At 60.7% G+C, this 18,478-nt stretch overlaps 5 protein-coding genes across 5 annotated transcripts; 3 read left to right on the forward strand and 2 right to left on the reverse strand.

The window, feature by feature from the left end:
- Nucleotides 1-3,918: 3,918 nt before the first annotated feature.
- Nucleotides 3,919-6,809, reverse strand: BXZ73DRAFT_52485 (glycyl-tRNA synthetase; the record flags this gene model as incomplete). Its single annotated transcript, XM_048020820.1, has 9 exons — nt 3,919-4,060; nt 4,322-4,349; nt 4,435-4,557; nt 4,635-4,728; nt 4,815-4,924; nt 4,994-5,082; nt 5,172-6,049; nt 6,107-6,501; nt 6,701-6,809. 9 exons carry the CDS (start codon nt 6,807-6,809, stop codon nt 3,919-3,921), a joined length of 1,968 nt encoding a protein of 655 aa, XP_047874215.1.
- A 629-nt stretch (nt 6,810-7,438) lies between these two features.
- Nucleotides 7,439-9,732, forward strand: BXZ73DRAFT_104940 (UPF0187-domain-containing protein; the record flags this gene model as incomplete). The annotated part of the gene is made up of 14 exons (XM_048016077.1): nt 7,439-7,629; nt 7,756-7,895; nt 7,953-8,452; nt 8,515-8,586; nt 8,643-8,726; nt 8,779-8,833; nt 8,887-8,968; nt 9,020-9,068; nt 9,121-9,177; nt 9,230-9,275; nt 9,331-9,339; nt 9,406-9,425; nt 9,487-9,517; nt 9,569-9,732. 14 exons carry the CDS (start codon nt 7,439-7,441, stop codon nt 9,730-9,732), a joined length of 1,500 nt encoding a protein of 499 aa, XP_047874216.1.
- Nucleotides 9,733-11,274: 1,542 nt separating this feature from the next.
- BXZ73DRAFT_92068 (uncharacterized protein) lies at nt 11,275-13,346 on the forward strand (the record flags this gene model as incomplete). Its single annotated transcript, XM_048026228.1, has 5 exons — nt 11,275-11,365; nt 11,421-12,354; nt 12,420-12,617; nt 12,704-12,847; nt 12,974-13,346. 5 exons carry the CDS (start codon nt 11,275-11,277, stop codon nt 13,344-13,346), a joined length of 1,740 nt encoding a protein of 579 aa, XP_047874217.1.
- A 1,054-nt stretch (nt 13,347-14,400) lies between these two features.
- Nucleotides 14,401-16,240, reverse strand: BXZ73DRAFT_92069 (uncharacterized protein; the record flags this gene model as incomplete). The annotated part of the gene is made up of 8 exons (XM_048026229.1): nt 14,401-14,702; nt 14,777-15,048; nt 15,070-15,118; nt 15,152-15,273; nt 15,365-15,766; nt 15,832-15,855; nt 15,913-15,986; nt 16,049-16,240. 8 exons carry the CDS (start codon nt 16,238-16,240, stop codon nt 14,401-14,403), a joined length of 1,437 nt encoding a protein of 478 aa, XP_047874218.1.
- A 277-nt stretch (nt 16,241-16,517) lies between these two features.
- BXZ73DRAFT_92070 (origin recognition complex subunit 5 C-terminus-domain-containing protein) lies at nt 16,518-18,406 on the forward strand (the record flags this gene model as incomplete). Its single annotated transcript, XM_048026230.1, has 9 exons — nt 16,518-16,559; nt 16,607-16,667; nt 16,700-16,860; nt 16,934-17,053; nt 17,136-17,253; nt 17,312-17,509; nt 17,569-17,809; nt 17,889-18,186; nt 18,245-18,406. 9 exons carry the CDS (start codon nt 16,518-16,520, stop codon nt 18,404-18,406), a joined length of 1,401 nt encoding a protein of 466 aa, XP_047874219.1.
- Nucleotides 18,407-18,478: the final 72 nt, after the last annotated feature.

The following is an 18,478-nucleotide window of genomic DNA, read 5'->3' on the forward strand; positions in this document are numbered from 1 at the left end:
CCGCACGCGCTGATGTCCTCTTCCCAACCTCGACATCACAAGACCCTACGGCGCTCCGACTCCCAATCCAGCACCTGCCTCAAGCCCTCCCCAGCGCGTTTCCCTCCACGTTCATGAGAACCCGGCGGGGCACTGACTACGACCCCCGACCTTGACTGTCAAGGCACGTCTCCCGCCGCGCCCATGAATGCTCGTTCTCCCGCGTGCACATGGCAGCTCACATGCCTCCCCGCGTTCGCAGGCTTACTTTCTGGGGTCATCGGGCACGTATCTGGTAGGCCTAAAGCCTCAGCATTACCTTCAGACCCCGGCCGCTTCTTGCAGGGTGCGTTCTTCGATGGGCGAGGCTCGCTACATGCTCACGATCTCCAGCGCAGCCTGTGCGCGTCTTCGCGGAGGACCCAAACTGCCCTTTGCGCTTCGGAATTGGACAGTCCGCCTCCAGGCTCGACTGTATCTGATCGCGTGCGCCAGCGATCTCAGTGCGAAGCTCTCCGCGTGGCCGCCCTGTCCGTGGTCAATGTCAAACCTGCGTTGTCTCGCGCTCTGTAAGCTTTTCTTCCACCGCAAATGTCCAATTCCACTCCTTTTTGACCCGCGATCCTGCCCCTCACCAGACTGAGTCTAGGTTCGAATCATGCCCCTCCCGCCCCGTTGTCATCCGTCGGCAGCCCCCGCCACGTTGGATTAGGTTGTCATTTGGTATCGCATCTTACCGCCTCCAGCAACGCCCGTCCCTGACCGACAACCATGGACCTCATGCACATGTCTCCCTTGCGCGCCCATCTTCCCTCATCTTCCCTTACGCGTGACGGCGATGTGCTATCCTTTGCCTCCCACTCTCCTCCACCTTGCCTCCGACCGCAGCATGATCGCCACCCGTCCCCGCTCCGAGGCCCTCATCCCGGGGTGGGCTCCTGTCTCAACCCCATCTCGCGCGCCGATTCGCGCATAAGATCTATCTTGTCTCGCATACGCTCGCACCCCAGCACCGCACGCGCGCGCGGGGACGGCGCAAGAGTCAAGACTCGTCTCGCACGTCAGTCCGGTCTGCTGACAGGACGCAGCGGGGGAGTACGGCATGGGCTCGCGTCGTTTCTCGCGGCCCACGCCCGGGAGTTGTGCGCCCGCCGCTCGTGCACCCCCGCGAAGCCCGGGGCCGCGCCTTCCATATATGGTGCGCGTGTGGCCGAGCCCCCGCGCCCCAGATGACCACGTTGCAGGGCCGTCTGCGCGCACGCGCCGGGGACCCAAGGGCCTTCTCGCGCGCGAACCCCAGCTCAGGCCGTCCTGCACTCGTCCCCCGCCCTCACGCGCGCGCGCCGCCCCGACGACGTGATCCAGCCGTGTCCCAACCCCGCGGCGGGACGGCGCAGGCGACGGTCGCCCGGCAACGCCCGCGCGCCGCGCCCCCCCCCTGCCGCGGAAGCATCCGCCCGGCGGCCTGGCGCGGCCGGGCTCGGTCAGCCACGCGTGCTAACGCAGCCCATCCACCGCCGCGATCACAGGCGTAATTGGCCTCCATCACGCCCGGGCGAGGGTGCAACCAACCGCGCACGACCGACACTCGCGCGCGTGTGGGCGACGTCGCGTGGCGACGGGGCGGTGTGCGGGAGCCCTGGATGCTCCTGGATGCCGCGCAGGGACGGGGCGCGGACCCGAGCAGTTGCCGTGCGCGCAGGAAAATGAGGAGGACGACCTCGACGACGGGACTCGGGAGGGTTGGTGCCTGGCTCGCCAGGCAAAAAAGCTTCCGTGAGGGTTGTGTCACCGTATGAAGATTTGGGCCGTGGAAACACAGACGGTCGCCCGGTCGATGGTGGGCGATATGCTGATGACGATGCTATCGCGCACTACCAGCCGAACGGTCTGCGTGGACGAAGGTTTGCACCTTGCGGCGCGGCGACTTGGATTGGTGAGACACCATACGGGGCGTCGACAAACTTACGACCTGCAAGCTTCGCTTTTAGCCCGATCGACCACGACGGCGCGCTACGCAAGCTTCGGGAGCTAGCGACAGGATGAATCTCCGCGACGCACGGCGCCCACGCATCACGCCGTGCGCAAAATGACGACTAGGACGAACGCGGGCAGGGATGACGGAGAGTGGCGTCGTCTGGCGTCGTCGCCTGGCGCGGCCGCTCGTTCTATGCAGCTTCTCCTTCCAGGGTTCTCGCACACGAAGTCGCTATAACCGGCCGGGCAGCTCGTAAGGACGTTCGATCGCGCGTGCACGTGGACCGTGCTTCGCAGATCCGTGCCCTCTCACTAGGCAGCCTCCGTGCCAGGTGAGCACCGATTGCTTCAGTATTCTCCGGGGCTGCGAAACCTTCGCGCGCCTCACGCCAGCGAGCCGACAGACCCCACGATTATCCCCGCAATGGGACAAGTGCCACCGCATGACGCCAGGACTAGGTTCGCGATTTGAACGCCGCGTAACCTGCCGGAACCGTCCCCCTCGGACGCTGTAGCGCGTCCAGACGGTCGCGCTGTTTCTCGATCGTGCGACCCCTCCGACGGCACGGCCGCCCCCGTGACCACTGCGACCCGCTGCGACCAGCGAGCGTGGTGCCGACCCTGCGCGCACGCACTCGGTGAATTCACGTCTCACCAAGTGGCCCCTCTGGTGCCGCCGCGGCCGTCATCGCGCGCGATGACGTCGACAGAGATCTCGCCGTACGTGTCGTCGCGCGCGCGCAAGGCCTCGCCCGGGTGCCCCATCGCTTGCTCCAAAACGATTCGTTTGGCGGGATGCCGGTCTTCAACGTCCAACGCTTCAAAGCTTCACGCTCCAGCACACGAGCCGTTCGATCGGCGCGCCGTCCGTCGTCATCGCCCTGTGCTGATCGCTGTCCGCGGTCCCGCCCAGGGCGTTCGACTCGCGTACGTAGTCACGAATCGTCACCCGGTGGTTTGACACCCCAGCACCGTACGCCCGCCTCAGAACGCACTTCCGAAAACTCCACATGGACGCGTACGCCTGCTTTCTTTCCGTCGGAGCGCGAACCGCCCCGAACACCGCGCCCAGAGTTCGCACGACCGCCGCCGCGCAAGAAAAAGAGGCGGCACGGGCTGCGCGGACTCGGTGCTCGGCCCCTGTGGCGCGCGCTGGCCAGTACATAAATTCAACAAGAGCATGTAGAGTCACTATGCACAAGAGTCAAGACGTCTGCTTTGCCGATCGATCGGTCCGGTCCTGGACTCGCGCAAAAGCTGTGCGCTCCGGGTTTGCTTCCGCGATCGCGCCCCGGGCAGCGCGGCGGCGTGGCGAGGACGTCGCGCGTGTGCAAACAGTACCGGACGGCGCTGGTGCGCTGACAGAAGAACATCGGGGGGAAGCCTCGCGTCTGCCACCCTCTGCAGCTGCCAGCAGCTCCGAGCGACACACGCTCGCCGGGGCCGCACCGTACGTATGCCTATCTCCAGTCCGCCAAGCCAGGCCCGAAGACGTGCGCAAGGCCCGATTCCATTCCGTCTCGAGCGTTCTGCGTCGACGGTCGACGGCGTTTCTGCTTTCGTTCGTATACAATGTACAACGGTGCGCTTTTGATGGCGAGCGCGCGACTTCTCTCTCCTGCCGACGCCTTCTATCTACCGCCCCCGAGCCAGTGCGCGCGCGACGGCCCCTCGCACCTCGCGCATCGCGCTCGCCTGCCACCCCCCGCGCTCCCACGAGCACCCCCGGCATCGTCGCCCGCACCCGAGCCCGGAGCACCCGTGAGTGCGCGCGCTCCGCCAGCACTCCTCCGTCCGCGAGGCCGCAGCCCCCCACGTCCGCCGCGCCAGATCCCAATGCCAATGCCGATCAGACAAGAGGCGCAGTACCGGGGAGGCCTCGCCGTCGAAAGCCCCCGAGGCCCCCTCTCGCCCCCCTTCTCCGTGCGCACGCGCGCCACGGGAGAAGCACCAGGCGCTCGCTCACTCGAGGGCCTGGACGCCGTCGTACGCCGGGAGCCGGGCGCACGCCGCGGGCCAGTCGATCGTGCCGTCGACGAGCTCGATGACGGTGTTCAACACCTCGTCCATGTCCCCGATGAGCTGCGTCGTGGTGTCGCGTTCTCTGTGAAGCGAAGGACGGGCGTCAGCGTAAAGGCCGCGGATCAGAACTCGTTTCAGGGATAGGACGAGGTAAGCGGCCGGGGCGGAGGAGAAGGGAACGTGGGTGAGGCGATAGACGGAAAGAAGACGCATCGGAGGGCGACGGAAGCGGAAGCGGAATAGGGTTGCTAGCCGGGAAGGAGGGGATTGTGGGGGCCGCGGGCGTGCCAGGGAGCGCCCGCAGCAGGTCCCCGTGGGGCGCGGGCAGTGAACGAATGCTCACCTCAGGGTCATGGTCCGCTTCTGAACGGCTGTTGTGACGGTGGGAAGGAGGAAAGGGGTCAGCACGCATCAGGGCCTGGACCCAGACCGCAAGGAGCGCACAAGACTACGTACAAGCGAAGTCAAGCGTGAGGCCATAGGGTGTGCCCAGCTCGTCGTTGCGCGAGTAGCGCTTGCCAATCGACTGATTCGAATCGTCCACGCGCGAGAAGATGCCCGCCTTGCGTAATTTCGTCGCTGTGGGGCGTGGGGTTAGCATCCAGATGGTCGTGTGACCTCGGCGACTACCATCGGAACGGCGAACGGAGACTCACAGACTTCGCGGATGAGCGGCTCAAACTCTGGCCTCGCGCTCAGCGGAACGATGAGAACTTTCGTAGGGGCGATGACAGGTGGGAGCGAGAGCACCTAGACCAATCGTCAGCATCCAGGATAGGGTGGCTACTTAAACGGAGCGCCCGAGACGGAGCGGAACGAGGCAAAAGCAGACGCACCCCGCGCTCTACATCTTGTTCTCGGCTCCAGAAGCTGTGCTCGAGCAGCGCGTACAAGATACGGCCCAGACCGAACGATGGCTCAATGACGTTCGGAGTAAACTCGCGGACTGGGGTTTGCATGCGCACACCGTCAGCTGATACTGCACCTCGACCGAGGAGTTGACAATGCCGCTTACCCGACTGCTTGAACGTCTTCCGCTCGATGATCAGATGGTCAGCGGTCAGCGGGAACACCTTGCCTTCGGTGTCGGTTACAGTAGTCGCCCTGTCGGACGCGGAAGGTCGTGTGAGCAGACACGGGTCGCAACGTCCCATTCCCGCGGACGACACATGGCCGCAAAATGAAGGACGCACCCTTGCGCGAGCTCGCCCTGCATCTTGGCTAGAGCGGCCTCGTCCATGGCATCTATAATCGTCTGGATCGAGGCGGTGTCCTTCCCGAACGTCTTACCAAAGTTCTTCTTGTTGTATTCGGGCGTCAGCTTCTCCGTGATTATTGGCTCCTTAAGAGCTTGGCGGACAACCAGAGGGTGACCGGTCTTCGCCATGTGCACGGTGAGGTCGTACGCTGCGCGGTCCGCGCAGCCCACGCACTCAGTCCAGCCATACGAGTTCTGGATCTCGGCGTCCCAGCAATCTGTCGCGTAGTGCGCCATCTCGTTGGACATGTGCTGGCGGAAGCGGAGCCGGTCTCGGTTGATACCAATCTTGAGCAGGAACAGGTGGATACGAGCAATGAAGTAGCCGAGAGTCTCGTTGGCGACAACCCCTTTGTCGACCGCATCACCGATTTTCATTCTTGTGACCTTGGTGCTCCCAGCCGACTGTGTATGCCGGTCAAGAAGATTGAGTTCTACGTCGCGTACGTCGACAAATCGTTCGTGCGACTTGTCTTCAGGATCGACGAAGTGCTCAATCTCGGCCATGGTGAACTCGCGTACGCGAAGGAGACCTGCGCGGGGTGAAATCTCGTTGCGGAAGGAGCGACCGATCTGTGCAGACGCGAAGGGAACGCGCCCGTTGTTGTACTCAAGGAGACGCGAGAAGTTAAGGAAATGGCCTTGCGCCGTCTCTGGCCTAAGGAAACCGGGGTGTTGGCCGGTGGGGCCGATGCTGCTCGCAAACATCAGGTTGAACTGGACGGGTTCAGAGACTTCGTTGTCGGTATCAGGGTTCCGGATGTTGTACTTCTTGCAGAGCTCGCCAAGCTCCGGACCGGAGTAGTTGTCCAGCTTGTGTGTTTTTCCATGGTGAACGCTGGAAGAAATATCGCAATTGAGCGCACTCACTTGGGCTAGAATGTTCTCATATTCCGCTACTACGGTATCCTCGAGCTTGACGGCGACCGCCTTCCCCTTGTCCTTCTTCCTCTTCTTCTTCTCGTCTTCCTTGACAGGTTGCGCCGCAAGCCCTCGCGCTTCCTTGTCCCCGGCTAGCCGCGCCTCGAACACGTTCTTCACTAGATGATCGGCGCGAAGAACCTCGCCTGTCTTCAGATCCTTGACCATCCAGTCGGCGAATCGCGCAACGTGACCGGAGGTCTCGAATACAGGGGCGGGAGTCATGACGGTCGTGTCCACTTCGAGCATGAGCTCCTCGACAATGAAGTGTTTGCGCCATTCCGTGATGATGTTGCTCTGGAGAGCAGAGCCCGGAGGACCGTAGTCATACAGACCGGCGACGCCTAGGAATGATGTCAGATCCGTGACATGACCAACATGTTCCGACAGATTATGTTTCGAGGCCTCAAGCTGTTGAGGGGAGTTCACCCAAGGTCTTGAACCACTCCACTCGTCCTCCTCGACACGAGGCGGCGCGTGACACCCCTTCGGCAGCACCCCACCCCATAACCAGGCACAATGGCGATTGAGATGATTACTCACCGCCATAGATCTCAAAGGCCGGTGCATAGAAGAAGCGACGATTGAGCAACGCCTCGAAGCGCGGCTTGTCAAATGGATGAGCAGTCTTGTTGACCTGGGTGGTAGCCATGTCGGTGTGCTTGGAGCGAGCCCAGATGGGAGGAGGAGTAGAAGTACAAGGGCGAAGAAGAAGACGAGCACCAGGCCGAAGACGCATCTGCTTGAGTCAGTTCTCCAAATCGGTCCGGACATCAGGATAAACGCGACGCGTGACGCTTTTACACGTGAGGACGCGTGACGAGGCGCGCGTGGCCTCGGCGACTCCCACGCCTACTTATTCCGACCGGCGACGCTGCGCACCCAAGCCGCCAATGCGACTCGGCACGCGCGCGGCATCCGCATGTCCGCGTCCTCCCCGACCACCTAGTACGTACCGCATTCAGCCCGTGTGACGAGAAACCACAAAGGCTTGATACGCTCATAGGACGCACTGAAACATCCCTGTTGTAACATAGCCATGTCAGCCGGATGCACATGCAATGGCGCCAAATCTGATGAGCCGAGAGTTGCCCTGGCCACCACCGATATATCCATGCCCGTTATCCCGAACATATACCCTCGGGCCCCGCATTCGTAAGTCTCAACAACGCGCCAACGCGCCTCTCCCCTCCCCTCCCCTCTTCTCCTTCCACGCCCTTCTCTTCTTGGACTTATTAGTCGGTCTTCTTCTCGTCTGCACGCAAAATGGAATCAACCTCCATGTACACGGTTGACCCCTTCGCCCCCAAACACGGGGGTGCCATTTCAAGATTCCTCAGTGCCGCACTCGCCACCGCCGTGTTCCGCTGCTGGCCTCTCCTCCTCTTCTACACCGCATGGGCCACCGCTATTTCGGTCATAAACCATGCCGGAATCGCCAAGCTGTCTTTCCAGCCCACCCTGTTGACTGTGTAGGTAGCTTGCGTCCTTTGTTCTCCCGCCTGCGCCACCGTCGGCATTACCCTACACCACTTACTGACGAGTCTTGACCCGACTCTCCGGCTGCAGACCAAGTGACTGACCGTGCCTCTCCACAGGTTCGGTACAGTCCTCGGTTTCATTGTCTCCTACCGGACGACGGCGAGTTTCGAGCGGTACAACGAGGGTCGGAGGCTATGGTCTCAAATCATCCTGGGCAGCAGGACGTTGGCGAGGACGATCTGGTTCCATGTTCCAGGTATGTTTTCCTTTTTCATTGTGCGTGATAGTGCAGCAAACCCACACCTCCACGCAGAGATGCACCCTGTGCCCGCCGGGCAGACGATGTCGGAGGAGGAGCGTAGGGCTCGCGTGCTCATTGAGAAGAAGACGGTTATCAACCTCATCGAGGCGTTTGGTGTTGCGGTGAAGCACTATCTGCGTGGTGAGGAAGGCGTGTACTATGTCGATCTGTACCACCTCGTCAAGCACCTCCCCGCATACGCTCTTCCCGCCGGTCTTCCCTCCCTCGTCGATGTCAACTCAATGGACAATGCGTCTACACGCTCTCCCCACCGTCGTCGCGGTGACAGCATTGTAACCCCTTCGCTAGTCAGCGGCGTGGAGAATGGGGGCTCCAGATCGCCTGTGTCCCCCACTTTCCCCCAAGGACTTCCTCCCCCGGCCACAGCAGGCATTGGACGCAAAGTCAGCTTGCAGCTCCCTCCTTCCCACCGGGATAACGTTCGCACCAGGCATGCCGAGAAGACCAACAAAGGCGACATTATTGCTGAGACGGACGAGAAGGGCGAGAAGGTCGACAGTCGCTCGGTCATGTCGAACGAGGATTTCCTTCTCCCGGCACGCAACCCCCGAAGTACCACCTGCTCGACCTGTTCCCTCTGTCTCTGCTCGTGGGCTTTTTGACGAAGCGCGGCAAGGAAGTCAAGGTTCGCGTCCTTTGTTTATGCGCATGTACGGGGTCTCACGTTCATATCGCATGCAGGGAAAGAAGGCTGCGCGCATACGGGCGAAGCTTCGGAGCCGGGTTGTCACTCACAACCTGCCTCTTGAGATTTCCCTGTACCTCGTGCGTCGGTGTCTTACGTATGTGACGTCAGGTTGCTCATCTCCGCTGTCAGAGTTCGTACATCGCCGCCCTTCAAGACCGTGGAGTGGTGCCGCCGCCTACGGCCAGTAAGTCACCTTGACTTGAGTACAATCATTGCCTATGCTAATGGTCGACTCAGCCAATCTGCTCAATGCCTTGACTACCCTTGTTGACGCGCTGACTGGTTTGGAGCGTATTTTGACGACGCCGATACCCTTCTCGTAAGCCCTTGACGCGCTCACGACAATTTCCTTCATTGACGTCGCGTGCAGTTACCGGGTTCACTTGTGGAGTGTGGCACTTGTGTACAACTTCTTCCTTGTATGTCCAGTCCATTCTCTATGCTGCGGATCAATACTCACTCCGTGTATAGCCTCTGCAGATTTACCCCACCCTTGGCTTGTTGACCATCCCGGCCACATTTGTCGCGGTTTGTGCTTCTCCATTGCAACTGATCGTTTCAACCCTCATAAACACAACAGAGCTTCATCTTCTTCGGGTTCTTGGTTGCCGGCGAAGAGATCGAAAGTAAGGCATACATTTGTCATTGCCCTTCGTTCGTATACTGATTATCCTGTGATAGATCCCTTCGGTGAGTAAAGCATTCGCCGCATCGTTTTATTGACAGCTCTGATGAAAAATCTGCACGGAAATCAAGGTTATGATAAGAACGACCTGGTAAGGCGTGATACGTTTGGCTGCCCTATCTCTGCTGTCACTGATGGCCGTCTTTTCTCAGAACTTGGATCATTTCACGCACAACATCATTCGTAAGTCGTGCCGTACACACACTGCGGCTACATATTAATAGTAAATTCCAGGCAACGAGCTGCTCGCTATCACTGCACTCCCGGCGCCTCACGTCGAGAACTGGGCGTTCTCCCAGTACAACGACCAGATCTTCTCGAAGGAAGATCGCGCCACGCCCAACGAGTGGATCCACCGCGGGCTGGGACCCATCCAAACTGCGCTTGCGACCATCTAGAAGGACTCCGCTTTTGTCTGCAGACGGAGGTCGGACCCGGAAAAATCCGAACATCCACGACGGACAATGCTGCAACGCAGCTTCACTCGTTATATAGCTTATTCGTCTTTTAGTCCCGCCTCTATTTGCACTCTCCAACCTCACGATGCTCACGACGCACCGCATATATCTAGACATCATGATTCTCGTATATATCCTCGCTGGCACGCTGGTTTTGCACATACCTTATACGGCTCGGGGTCACCTATGTACTGCACATGTAGTAGAGAGCAGTCGCCTCGCCACGCATCACAACGTAGATGGTTTTGTTGTGTCTGGTCCATCGATATGCGTTCGTGTGGGCTGATAGACTTCCACCACGCCGTTCGAGCCTCGTAATAGGTCGATCGCGCCGAGATCGGTGGCACAGAGGGCTGGACGCGTGCGATACGCGCGTGTAGCACGCTCATGTGACCGCGAAGGAAATGAACGAGACGCTCATTTCCGGGTCCGATGTGTCTGTCGGCTTTGGATGCGTGATGATCTCTCTTATTCCTTCACCCTGCACCGCAGCACCGTACATAGCGGGGCCGCGCACCCTCTCTCCCAGCCTGCGAGCGAAGCACCGCCCTTTGAGCCTCCCTTTGTGGACTCGTCTCCCCCCGAGAAGGCCGGGCCGCGCTATTGTAGCTGAAGTGGGAAGGTGGGTTGCCAGGATGTTCCCCGGAGTGCCGCAGCACCTTTGCATATATCCGCCACCCGACTCATGCTGCCTCCTTGCTACTTCACAGCATCCTTACCCCCTCCGCTCTCGCTGTCCCTCCACTTTTATCCCGTGACGATCTGTTCGAAATGACATGGCTCTCGCACCTTCTCGGTGAGTACCAGATACTTGTCCTGGATGCCTTGTGATGACAAGGCTGTATGCTGCACTCCACAAGAGTGTGAGATGAAGCACTACTTGGGGCAAAGTTACCGTCCTCGGTATGTCTTCCACAAGACCACTGCTCAGTATGTGTCTACCAATGACCATTCATGACTACGCCCGGCTCGAATGCCCACATCCAGACGCGTGGACAAAAGCAGTGAAGGTTGGCTAACCTTATTTGACTACAATTATTTGCTCTCACCAACCTATTATGCAGATGTAGAATCCCAGTGGTGGGAGTCAGTGGCATGGTTCCTCGGACCGCTGAGCCGCCCGGCTGCCAAGCTTGGTCCCTTAGCGCAGAAGCCCCAAACTGGCGTTGTTCTCGCGCGGAGGGTCTATCACCTTCAGACGATTTGCGGCGGGAACCTGTGCATTGACCACAGGCTCCCTGCTCGACCGGTGGGGCTGCGGCGCAGGGGCCCAATTGGCGCGAGCTGGCGGGCGCGCGAGTGACAGGCGGGCCACACGTGTAGCGCGTCAAGCCGGCGGAGGCGCCGAAGCGATGCATGCTTGGTGACAAGGCTGAGTGCTCTGCGCCCAGTCACATATAACCCCACGGTCGACGACGACGACGACATTCGCTTCCACACCAACGTCTCTCCTTCCCCCTTCCTCGTCTTCACGCTGTATTTATGACACAGTCCGTCACTGAGTCCTCTATTTCCCCCGGCCCCTTGAGCCCCTTCTCCACCTTCTCGGTCGGTAGCGGCGTTACTTCTGATGGTGAGATACAGCCAAGTACACTCTGGGTAGCCTGCTCAAGCCACCCTCGCCATAGATGCACCAGATCTAGGAGCCTTCGGGACTGTTTTCAGGGCACTCACCAATCTCCACCCTCTCAATGGCACCGACGTTCGTAGTGCCACCCCCACATCCTCCTTCGCCCTCTCCCACTCAGACGACTCGGACCCCCTCCAAGGGCCGTCCAACTGGTCGCAGAGGCGAGTCTCTTCGTACCTCACATCCTCTCTCCCAGGAAGTCCCATGCGCGAAGCCGCCTCCCTCCCGCTCGACACTGAAGACACCGCTTCGGAGTATGACGACGGGACGGAGCTAGAAGTCCCTATCGAAGACGAGAACGCTGTGGACCGCCCTTCGCTCGGATACCTCGACCAAGCGTTGATGTACCTCGCTGCAGAGCGAGAGAAACTCACGCTACAACGCGAGCTCCGCGGAGCCGGCTCAACAACCACCTCAGACAGTCCCTCCCAATTCCCTCTCCCGGCCATCCGTCGAAAGCGCAGACGCAAGTCTCGTTCTGCGCGCAAAGTCGCGCCCGAGGATGGCACCCGTACGGAGACGGCGACGGGGGAAGGAGAAGGGCAGGACGAAGCGAGCGCCGACAACGAGGATGGTGACTACTCTTCATCTTCTCGCGAAGCGACCTCTTCCTCTCCACGACCCAAGACCACTCCTGCTACCCCTGCTACGTTCCGACGCGAGAAGCAGAAGCAACGCGCAGCCGCTGAGACAAACCCCCGCCTCCACCACAGTCGTTCCACACCCAGCCTACACGTTACGACACGATCATTCGACGCCCAAACGATTCAGCTTCGCACTCTTGCCCACAAACTCAGGCTCCTCTTCCGAACAGAACGCCAGGCGCTTCTCGGTGTTCTTTCCAGGGACTTCACATCCTCAGCTACCTACGCCGACCCCCGTGGGCCCGCTCCCACCTCTCAAGACACACTCATCCATGTTTTCATTGACCAGTGCGTATCTCCGCATCGCCCTGTTTCCCGCGCTCGTCCGTTTATCTCCCCCCCCCCCCACGCAGCTCGAACATCCTTATCGGCTTCGTGAACTATGCAAAGCGCCACCTCGGCCACATCGTCCGCAAGATCAAGCAGACCCACCTCTCGCACGCCGCGCTCGCACTCGTCCTCGAGCGCGGCCGGCCCGTCACCCGCCGCGTGCTCGTCACGTCCTCGCCCTCTACCAGCCGATGGACGCCGCGGAGCAGCTCGGGTACGAGGTCCGTATCTACGCGCGCGTCCCGGACACCGGCGACGGCCCCGATCGTCGCGACCAGCACGACGGCGCCCACCAGCGGCGGAACAGCCGCGGGCAGAACAACCATAACAACGGCAACAACAACAGCAACGGCGCCGAAGCGGGCCCACCGCGCGCGCGGGGCAAGGCGCGGCAGCCTGCGCGCGGCCACGCGCATAAGACGTCCACCGGCGGGAACGGGACGTCGACCGAGTCCGAAGGCGCCCACGCGGCCGCTCTCAACGGGAACGGGAACGGGAACGCCACCAGTGCTCACGCCAACGGGGCCGCGAACGCGTCCGGGAGCGCAGCCGGGAACATGCCCGGGTCGAACCCGAGCCCGAACGCGAACGCGAACGGCGCGGCGGCCGCGCGGCAGCGGTACCGCGAGCAGGGCGTGGACGAGCTCCTGCAGCTGAAGCTGCACCAGGCGATCGCGGACGTCGACGCGCCGCCGGCGGGGGCGACGATCGTGCTCGCGACCGGGGACGGGAACGTGGGGCAGTTCAACGAGGACGGCTTCCTGGGGTGCGTGCGCACCGCGCTCAAGAAGGGCTGGCGCGTCGAGCTCTACGCCTGGGAAGGCGGCCTGAGCCGCGCGTGGAACCGCGAGTTCGGCGCCGACCGCCGGTTCACGGTCTGCATGCTCGACGACTACGCCGCGGACCTGATCGAGATGCCGGAGGCGGTCGTGGGCGGCCACGGACTCTGAGCGCGGCGTTATGCTTGAGCCGTCGTCAGTGGGAGGGCGAGGGTGCGGTGTTGGGCAGGGTTGGGAGGTGAGGCGTGCTGTGCTGCGGCGCTGGTTGGTGTGTGCGGTGTGTACGACTCTGTGTGTGCGTGTGGCTAGGGCCCGCTACGTCGGGACGCCGTCAATCGTCGGCGTTGAAAGATCAATAATGTAGGATGTGAGATGTACGACTAGTGTATATACTCGATGGCTGTAATACGTGTGGATATATGTACCTAGACCTAGCGGATCTTCTCGAGATGTACTCTATGTCGTCGGGCGGTGGTGGGGGAGGAGGATGGCGTGCCGCTGCACAATCTATCTCTATTGCGATGGCTCGCATAACCCCCGAGGGCGCTTATAGATAACCAAAAGTCAAATGACCTAAGTTTTATTCGAAGACGGAGGAGAGTAAAAACATAGTTGGTACACGACGAAGGGAAGACCGTTGTCTACGTTGTCTGCTCGTGGAGTGGCAACGCTTTCCTTGTTGGGCCGGATGTATTGTGTTCAACGCTGCCTCAGTTTGCGCATGAGGCAGGCGCAGACAAGGATGCCCAGTTCCCTCGCCGAGAAGCACCTGGCCAGAACAATATATCAGAGAAGCCACCACGACGAAGAGATGACAACCCGTCGCCTTCGAGTGCCGGTAGTAGTCACGCTACACTGTCCCCGAGCACACCAAGCCGGCGCCGATGTCCCCTCCGCCGTTACAACACACCACCGCTATATACCCCAACCCACGCAGATCACGTCGCCAGAGTGACAGTACAAGACAGTGCCCATAACCTCTCGCTCGCTCGCTCGCTCATAGATGTACAAAGGACCGGACAAGGATACCTACCCTCGCTACCCAGCGGGTGACGTCGCCTGGGGTCTTCATAACGCTCGTCGGCACGGTCGTATACAGCTGCGCGCCCCAGTGGGCCACCACGTGTTGTCCTCGCGATCGCGCCAGGGTTCCTCCAAGACACACGCCGTACCCTCAAGGAGCACCATTTCCGCATTCGTGCCGGGAGCGCATGCGCGGCACCATTCAGAACCTCGGAGAGGTTGAAGGACCGGACGCATCGCCATGCGCGAAGCGGGCAGCGGTGCCCTGGCCAGCACTGGGGCGGGGCCCGCCGTTTGCCGACGGCGGGCTGGCTTCCTTGAGAGACTCCCCAGAGATCTGGCCGATCTTCATGAACGCGTCCAGCAGGGCTGGGACCATCATCTGCTGCGAGCTTTCCTGCTGCACCTTCCTCTCGAGATCTTCTAGCCGCAGCCGCTCTGCACGCAACTTCGCTTCCGCGACCTTGCGGGCCACCATTTCCGCTTTGATGTTTTCCTGGAGCGCTGTGGCGAACAACGCGTGGTGGCGCGGCGTATGCCAACGGCGGCGACGAAACAATGAGGTAGGCTATTGCGACATCCAATAGATAGCCACGCACCTGCATTCTCATCCTGAAGGGTCTTCAGGCGAGCGTCTGACTGCCCGGAACCAGGGGCTTCCATAGGCGAGACGTTTTGCCCGAGGCGTTCTAGTTGACGCATCAGCTCCTCTTCGCGTGCCCGAGAGGCAGAGATCTGGCGGCGGACACCCCACAACTCTCGTTGCGCTTCGTTGACCGCAGCAGCCTGCTCTCGGGAAGAGGTGGTCGACATGGGACGAGAAGAGGAAAGATCCGAAGAAGCGATGCCGCTCGACGACGGCAGAGTCAACGATCCCGTCAACGGTCCCATTGTCAGGTTGAGCGACGTGCTTCCCAAGCCTGACGCAGACGTTGGCGAGTATGGGACGTCACTCGTAGGTTGAGCGATCTGGCTTGCGAGGATGGCCTGTGCTTGTGCACTGACGCCAGCCCTCTGCAAAAGTGCCTGGAGATTGTGAATGTCCAATGGTGACGACGACGCCTGCTGTGGAGGGCTAGCAGGCCCACGCAGTGGATATTCGGACAGAGGCTCTTGACCGAGAGGGCTCTGAGAAAGGGAATGAGTATCACCCAGGGCGGTGCCACAGAGCGGAACCGATGCTTACGATAGGACCTGCGCGGTGAAGTAAATTCTGGAACGCCGAAGACTGACTAAGTTGCAAGAGCGTCTTCTGAGTCACATCGATCATTGCGGAGGAGCCGTCGCCCTCCCGTGGAGGAGAGCGTTCAGTTGGGGAATACATATCAACATCGTCCAATCCTTTGCGCGGGTCGTACTCCTGACCGATGCGGTGAGAAAGCGGTGTGACCCCTCGTCGTGCCTGGTTGATCGATGTAGGGGCTTTGGGGGCCTTCCCGAACGTCTTAGGCTCGTGGTCCGTGCTTGGATACGCAGATGCTGGGTAGAAGCGGGGGATGGATTCGGCCTTGTTGTAGGACTTGGGTTTGTATGCCTTGTTCATGAGGGACGTTGTGTGCGTTATCCCACTGGAAACAAGGGATGGTCAGGGAACGTGGCATCTGAAACTGACCTTGAATGCATGTTCACGTACTCTTCATTCAAGGAAATGTATCGACTTGACAGCAACCCACTCTTGAGCGTCGAGAGAGCCTGGCATGGAAAAAGTACTCACATAGACCGCACACTCAGCAGACCCGCCTCGGCTTTAGCCCTCGAAAAACCGTTCTGAATCGCGCGATGCATTTCCTGATAACAGAGCAAGGACGTGAGTATGGTGGAATACCACCGCCATAGAGGCGAAGACGTACGCTGTCCCTATCAACATGCCAGACACATAGCATGAAGCCAGATTTCTCAATTGGCTTCTGCTCATGCGGCATTGGGAAGCCATAGTGCTCGAGGTCATCGATGAGGCCACGCGTGTACTCGGGTGCTTGCTCTTCGCGCAGGAGCTGCTTGGCGCGCTCGCCGATGTACTGGACACGAACAACGAGTTTCATGAGGGAGTGTGGGGGAGCGGGGAGAGAGAGGAGGAGGCGCGTGTGCGGCGTCTGCGACAAGGCGACACCTTTATAAGGCGAGAGGAGATGGGAGCAGGGAACACACACCGGGCAAACAGAAGGGAAATCTGGCGCCTGCGGACTCGTGCTGCATTGACCTCCCCGGAGCACGTGATCTGGCGATCGCACCGACGCGGCGGCCACCGACGCGCGACTTGACGCGCCCGCCCCGCGCGGCTGGAGCGCATCATCGCGACCTCTTTTCCGTCCCGCCGCCATGGCTCCTTGTCTCCTGCTCTCCTCCAGGCACTCTCAGCATGTTCCGAGTACGACGCTCTGACCGCTCACCTCTCTTCCCTCCTGGAGTCGTATCCTCCTCCCTTTGTCTTCGTCCATGACCCAGACAACCCTCGGTTGACGGCCGCCAGTGTTCGCACAATCTCCAAACACTCTCTTCAGGGCCTCTTGAAAGTACCCAACTGAGATACGCTTGCGTCAATGCTGTCGCTTGCTTCACGCCTCGCCTTCTCTTTGACACCGCACTCAATGCACTTGCTGGCTGGGTTCCAGACTGGCACACTGGTGCCCAGAACTGGCTCGGAGCAGGCGACGGCGAAGGGGTCGGTTCAACGAGAGCTTTGATGCATTTGTCCATGGGATTCAGGCCATATATGCGGACAGCGTCGGGGCCAGCGTGGGGGAGGCGACGTGGGTAAGGGCAAGACGCGAGCAAGCGAGCACGCGCACCCCGCCCGGATGGTGTTGATGGTCGAACGCGCGGAGCGCTTGAAAGACAGTCTGCCCGATCTACTCGTGCCTTGACTAGGCTCGCAGAACTGGTGCGCCCCCTCCTTCGCCAGCCCTCGATTATCTCTCACACGTAAATGGTTCACAGTCTCACGTCGATATCATTACCATTTTTGTGTCTGACGTTCAGTGGCAAGACATCCGTCCACCGATGCGGGCAGCACCAGAACCATATTATCTGGACGTCCCATCCCTTTCCAAAGAATGTAAGAGCATCGGCCATTTTTCCATCCAGATGCTTATGAACATCGGTCACACACCCAGCCACTCAAGAACTCCTCGCCGACTGTTATCCGTCCCTATCTGATCATCCCTCCTCGTCCAAGCAAATCGACCACCGTGTGTTCGACCCCGTCTTCCAACCTCTATACCACCGCTTCGTCGCCACCCTTCATAACGTTTGCAGCCTCTTCGTGCGCGATCCTCTCGAGCTCGCATACATTGCATCCGCCCGCTGGCCAAGTTTCATACAGCCCCTTCTAGACGAGCACGACAGAGCCAAAACAGATGACCCCGACGAGATCGATTACGGCGACGCCTCGGTACTCCTACCGAGGACGCCATCCTCCGCCTCACTCGCCTCTTCGCGCCCTCGCTCACCGCCGCCCTCGACGCGCTCTACCCCCGGCTCTCCACCGCCGCGCACTGGGCCCGCGCACACACGCCCCCACCGAACCTCCTCGCCCTGCATCCTCGCCGCGCTCCGGACGCGCTCGCCGCCCACGCTGCCACACTGGCCGCCTCGTCAGCAGGTGGGCCTGGGTGCCGGTGGCGTCGGCGGCGGGCTGGACGCCCTCCCGCGCACGGCCCGCTTCGTGCTCGTCGCCGCCTTCCTCGCGAGCACGAACCCGGCGCGGAGCGACCTGCGCATGTTCGGGCGCGGCCCGGACGAGCGAGCGAAGCGCCGCCGCCGCCGTGGAGGTACCCCACGCAGGCCGAAGCCGGGGGCCCCGACCACCGCGGCGAAGGTGCCCCAGCGGCTGCTGGGCCCGACGGCGTTCCCGCTCGACCGGCTGCTGGCGGTTCTGGGCGCGTTGCTGGAAGAGAACGACTCGGAGACGAGGCTGAGCGCGCCGCAGTATCGGCTTCCTGGGGAGTACACGGAGATGGAATTGGCTCGGACGGCATTGTACGCCAATGTGAGTTTTGGCACAGTGTATGTATGCGGGTGGAGGAAGGCTGAACAGACCTTTGTAGATCGTGGAGCTGTCCAGCATGCGTCTGCTTGTGCGGACGTCGCCTGCAGACTCTTTGGATAGGGTGCAGACGTTCAAGTGCGGCATTGGATTCGACCTCGCTGTGAAGTTGGCGCGTAGTGTCAACATTATACTCGCCGATCTCATATACGAGGTTGTGTAGTGCTCCATGTCACTCGTCAAATCGTGCAATACAGTCAAACATATTTGGATAATGATTCTATGGGATCGGGTG

This window comes from Epithele typhae (genome assembly GCF_022376455.1).
Source record: "Epithele typhae strain CBS 203.58 chromosome Unknown BXZ73scaffold_58, whole genome shotgun sequence".
In the NCBI taxonomy this organism is placed as follows: domain Eukaryota; kingdom Fungi; phylum Basidiomycota; class Agaricomycetes; order Polyporales; family Epitheliaceae; genus Epithele; species Epithele typhae.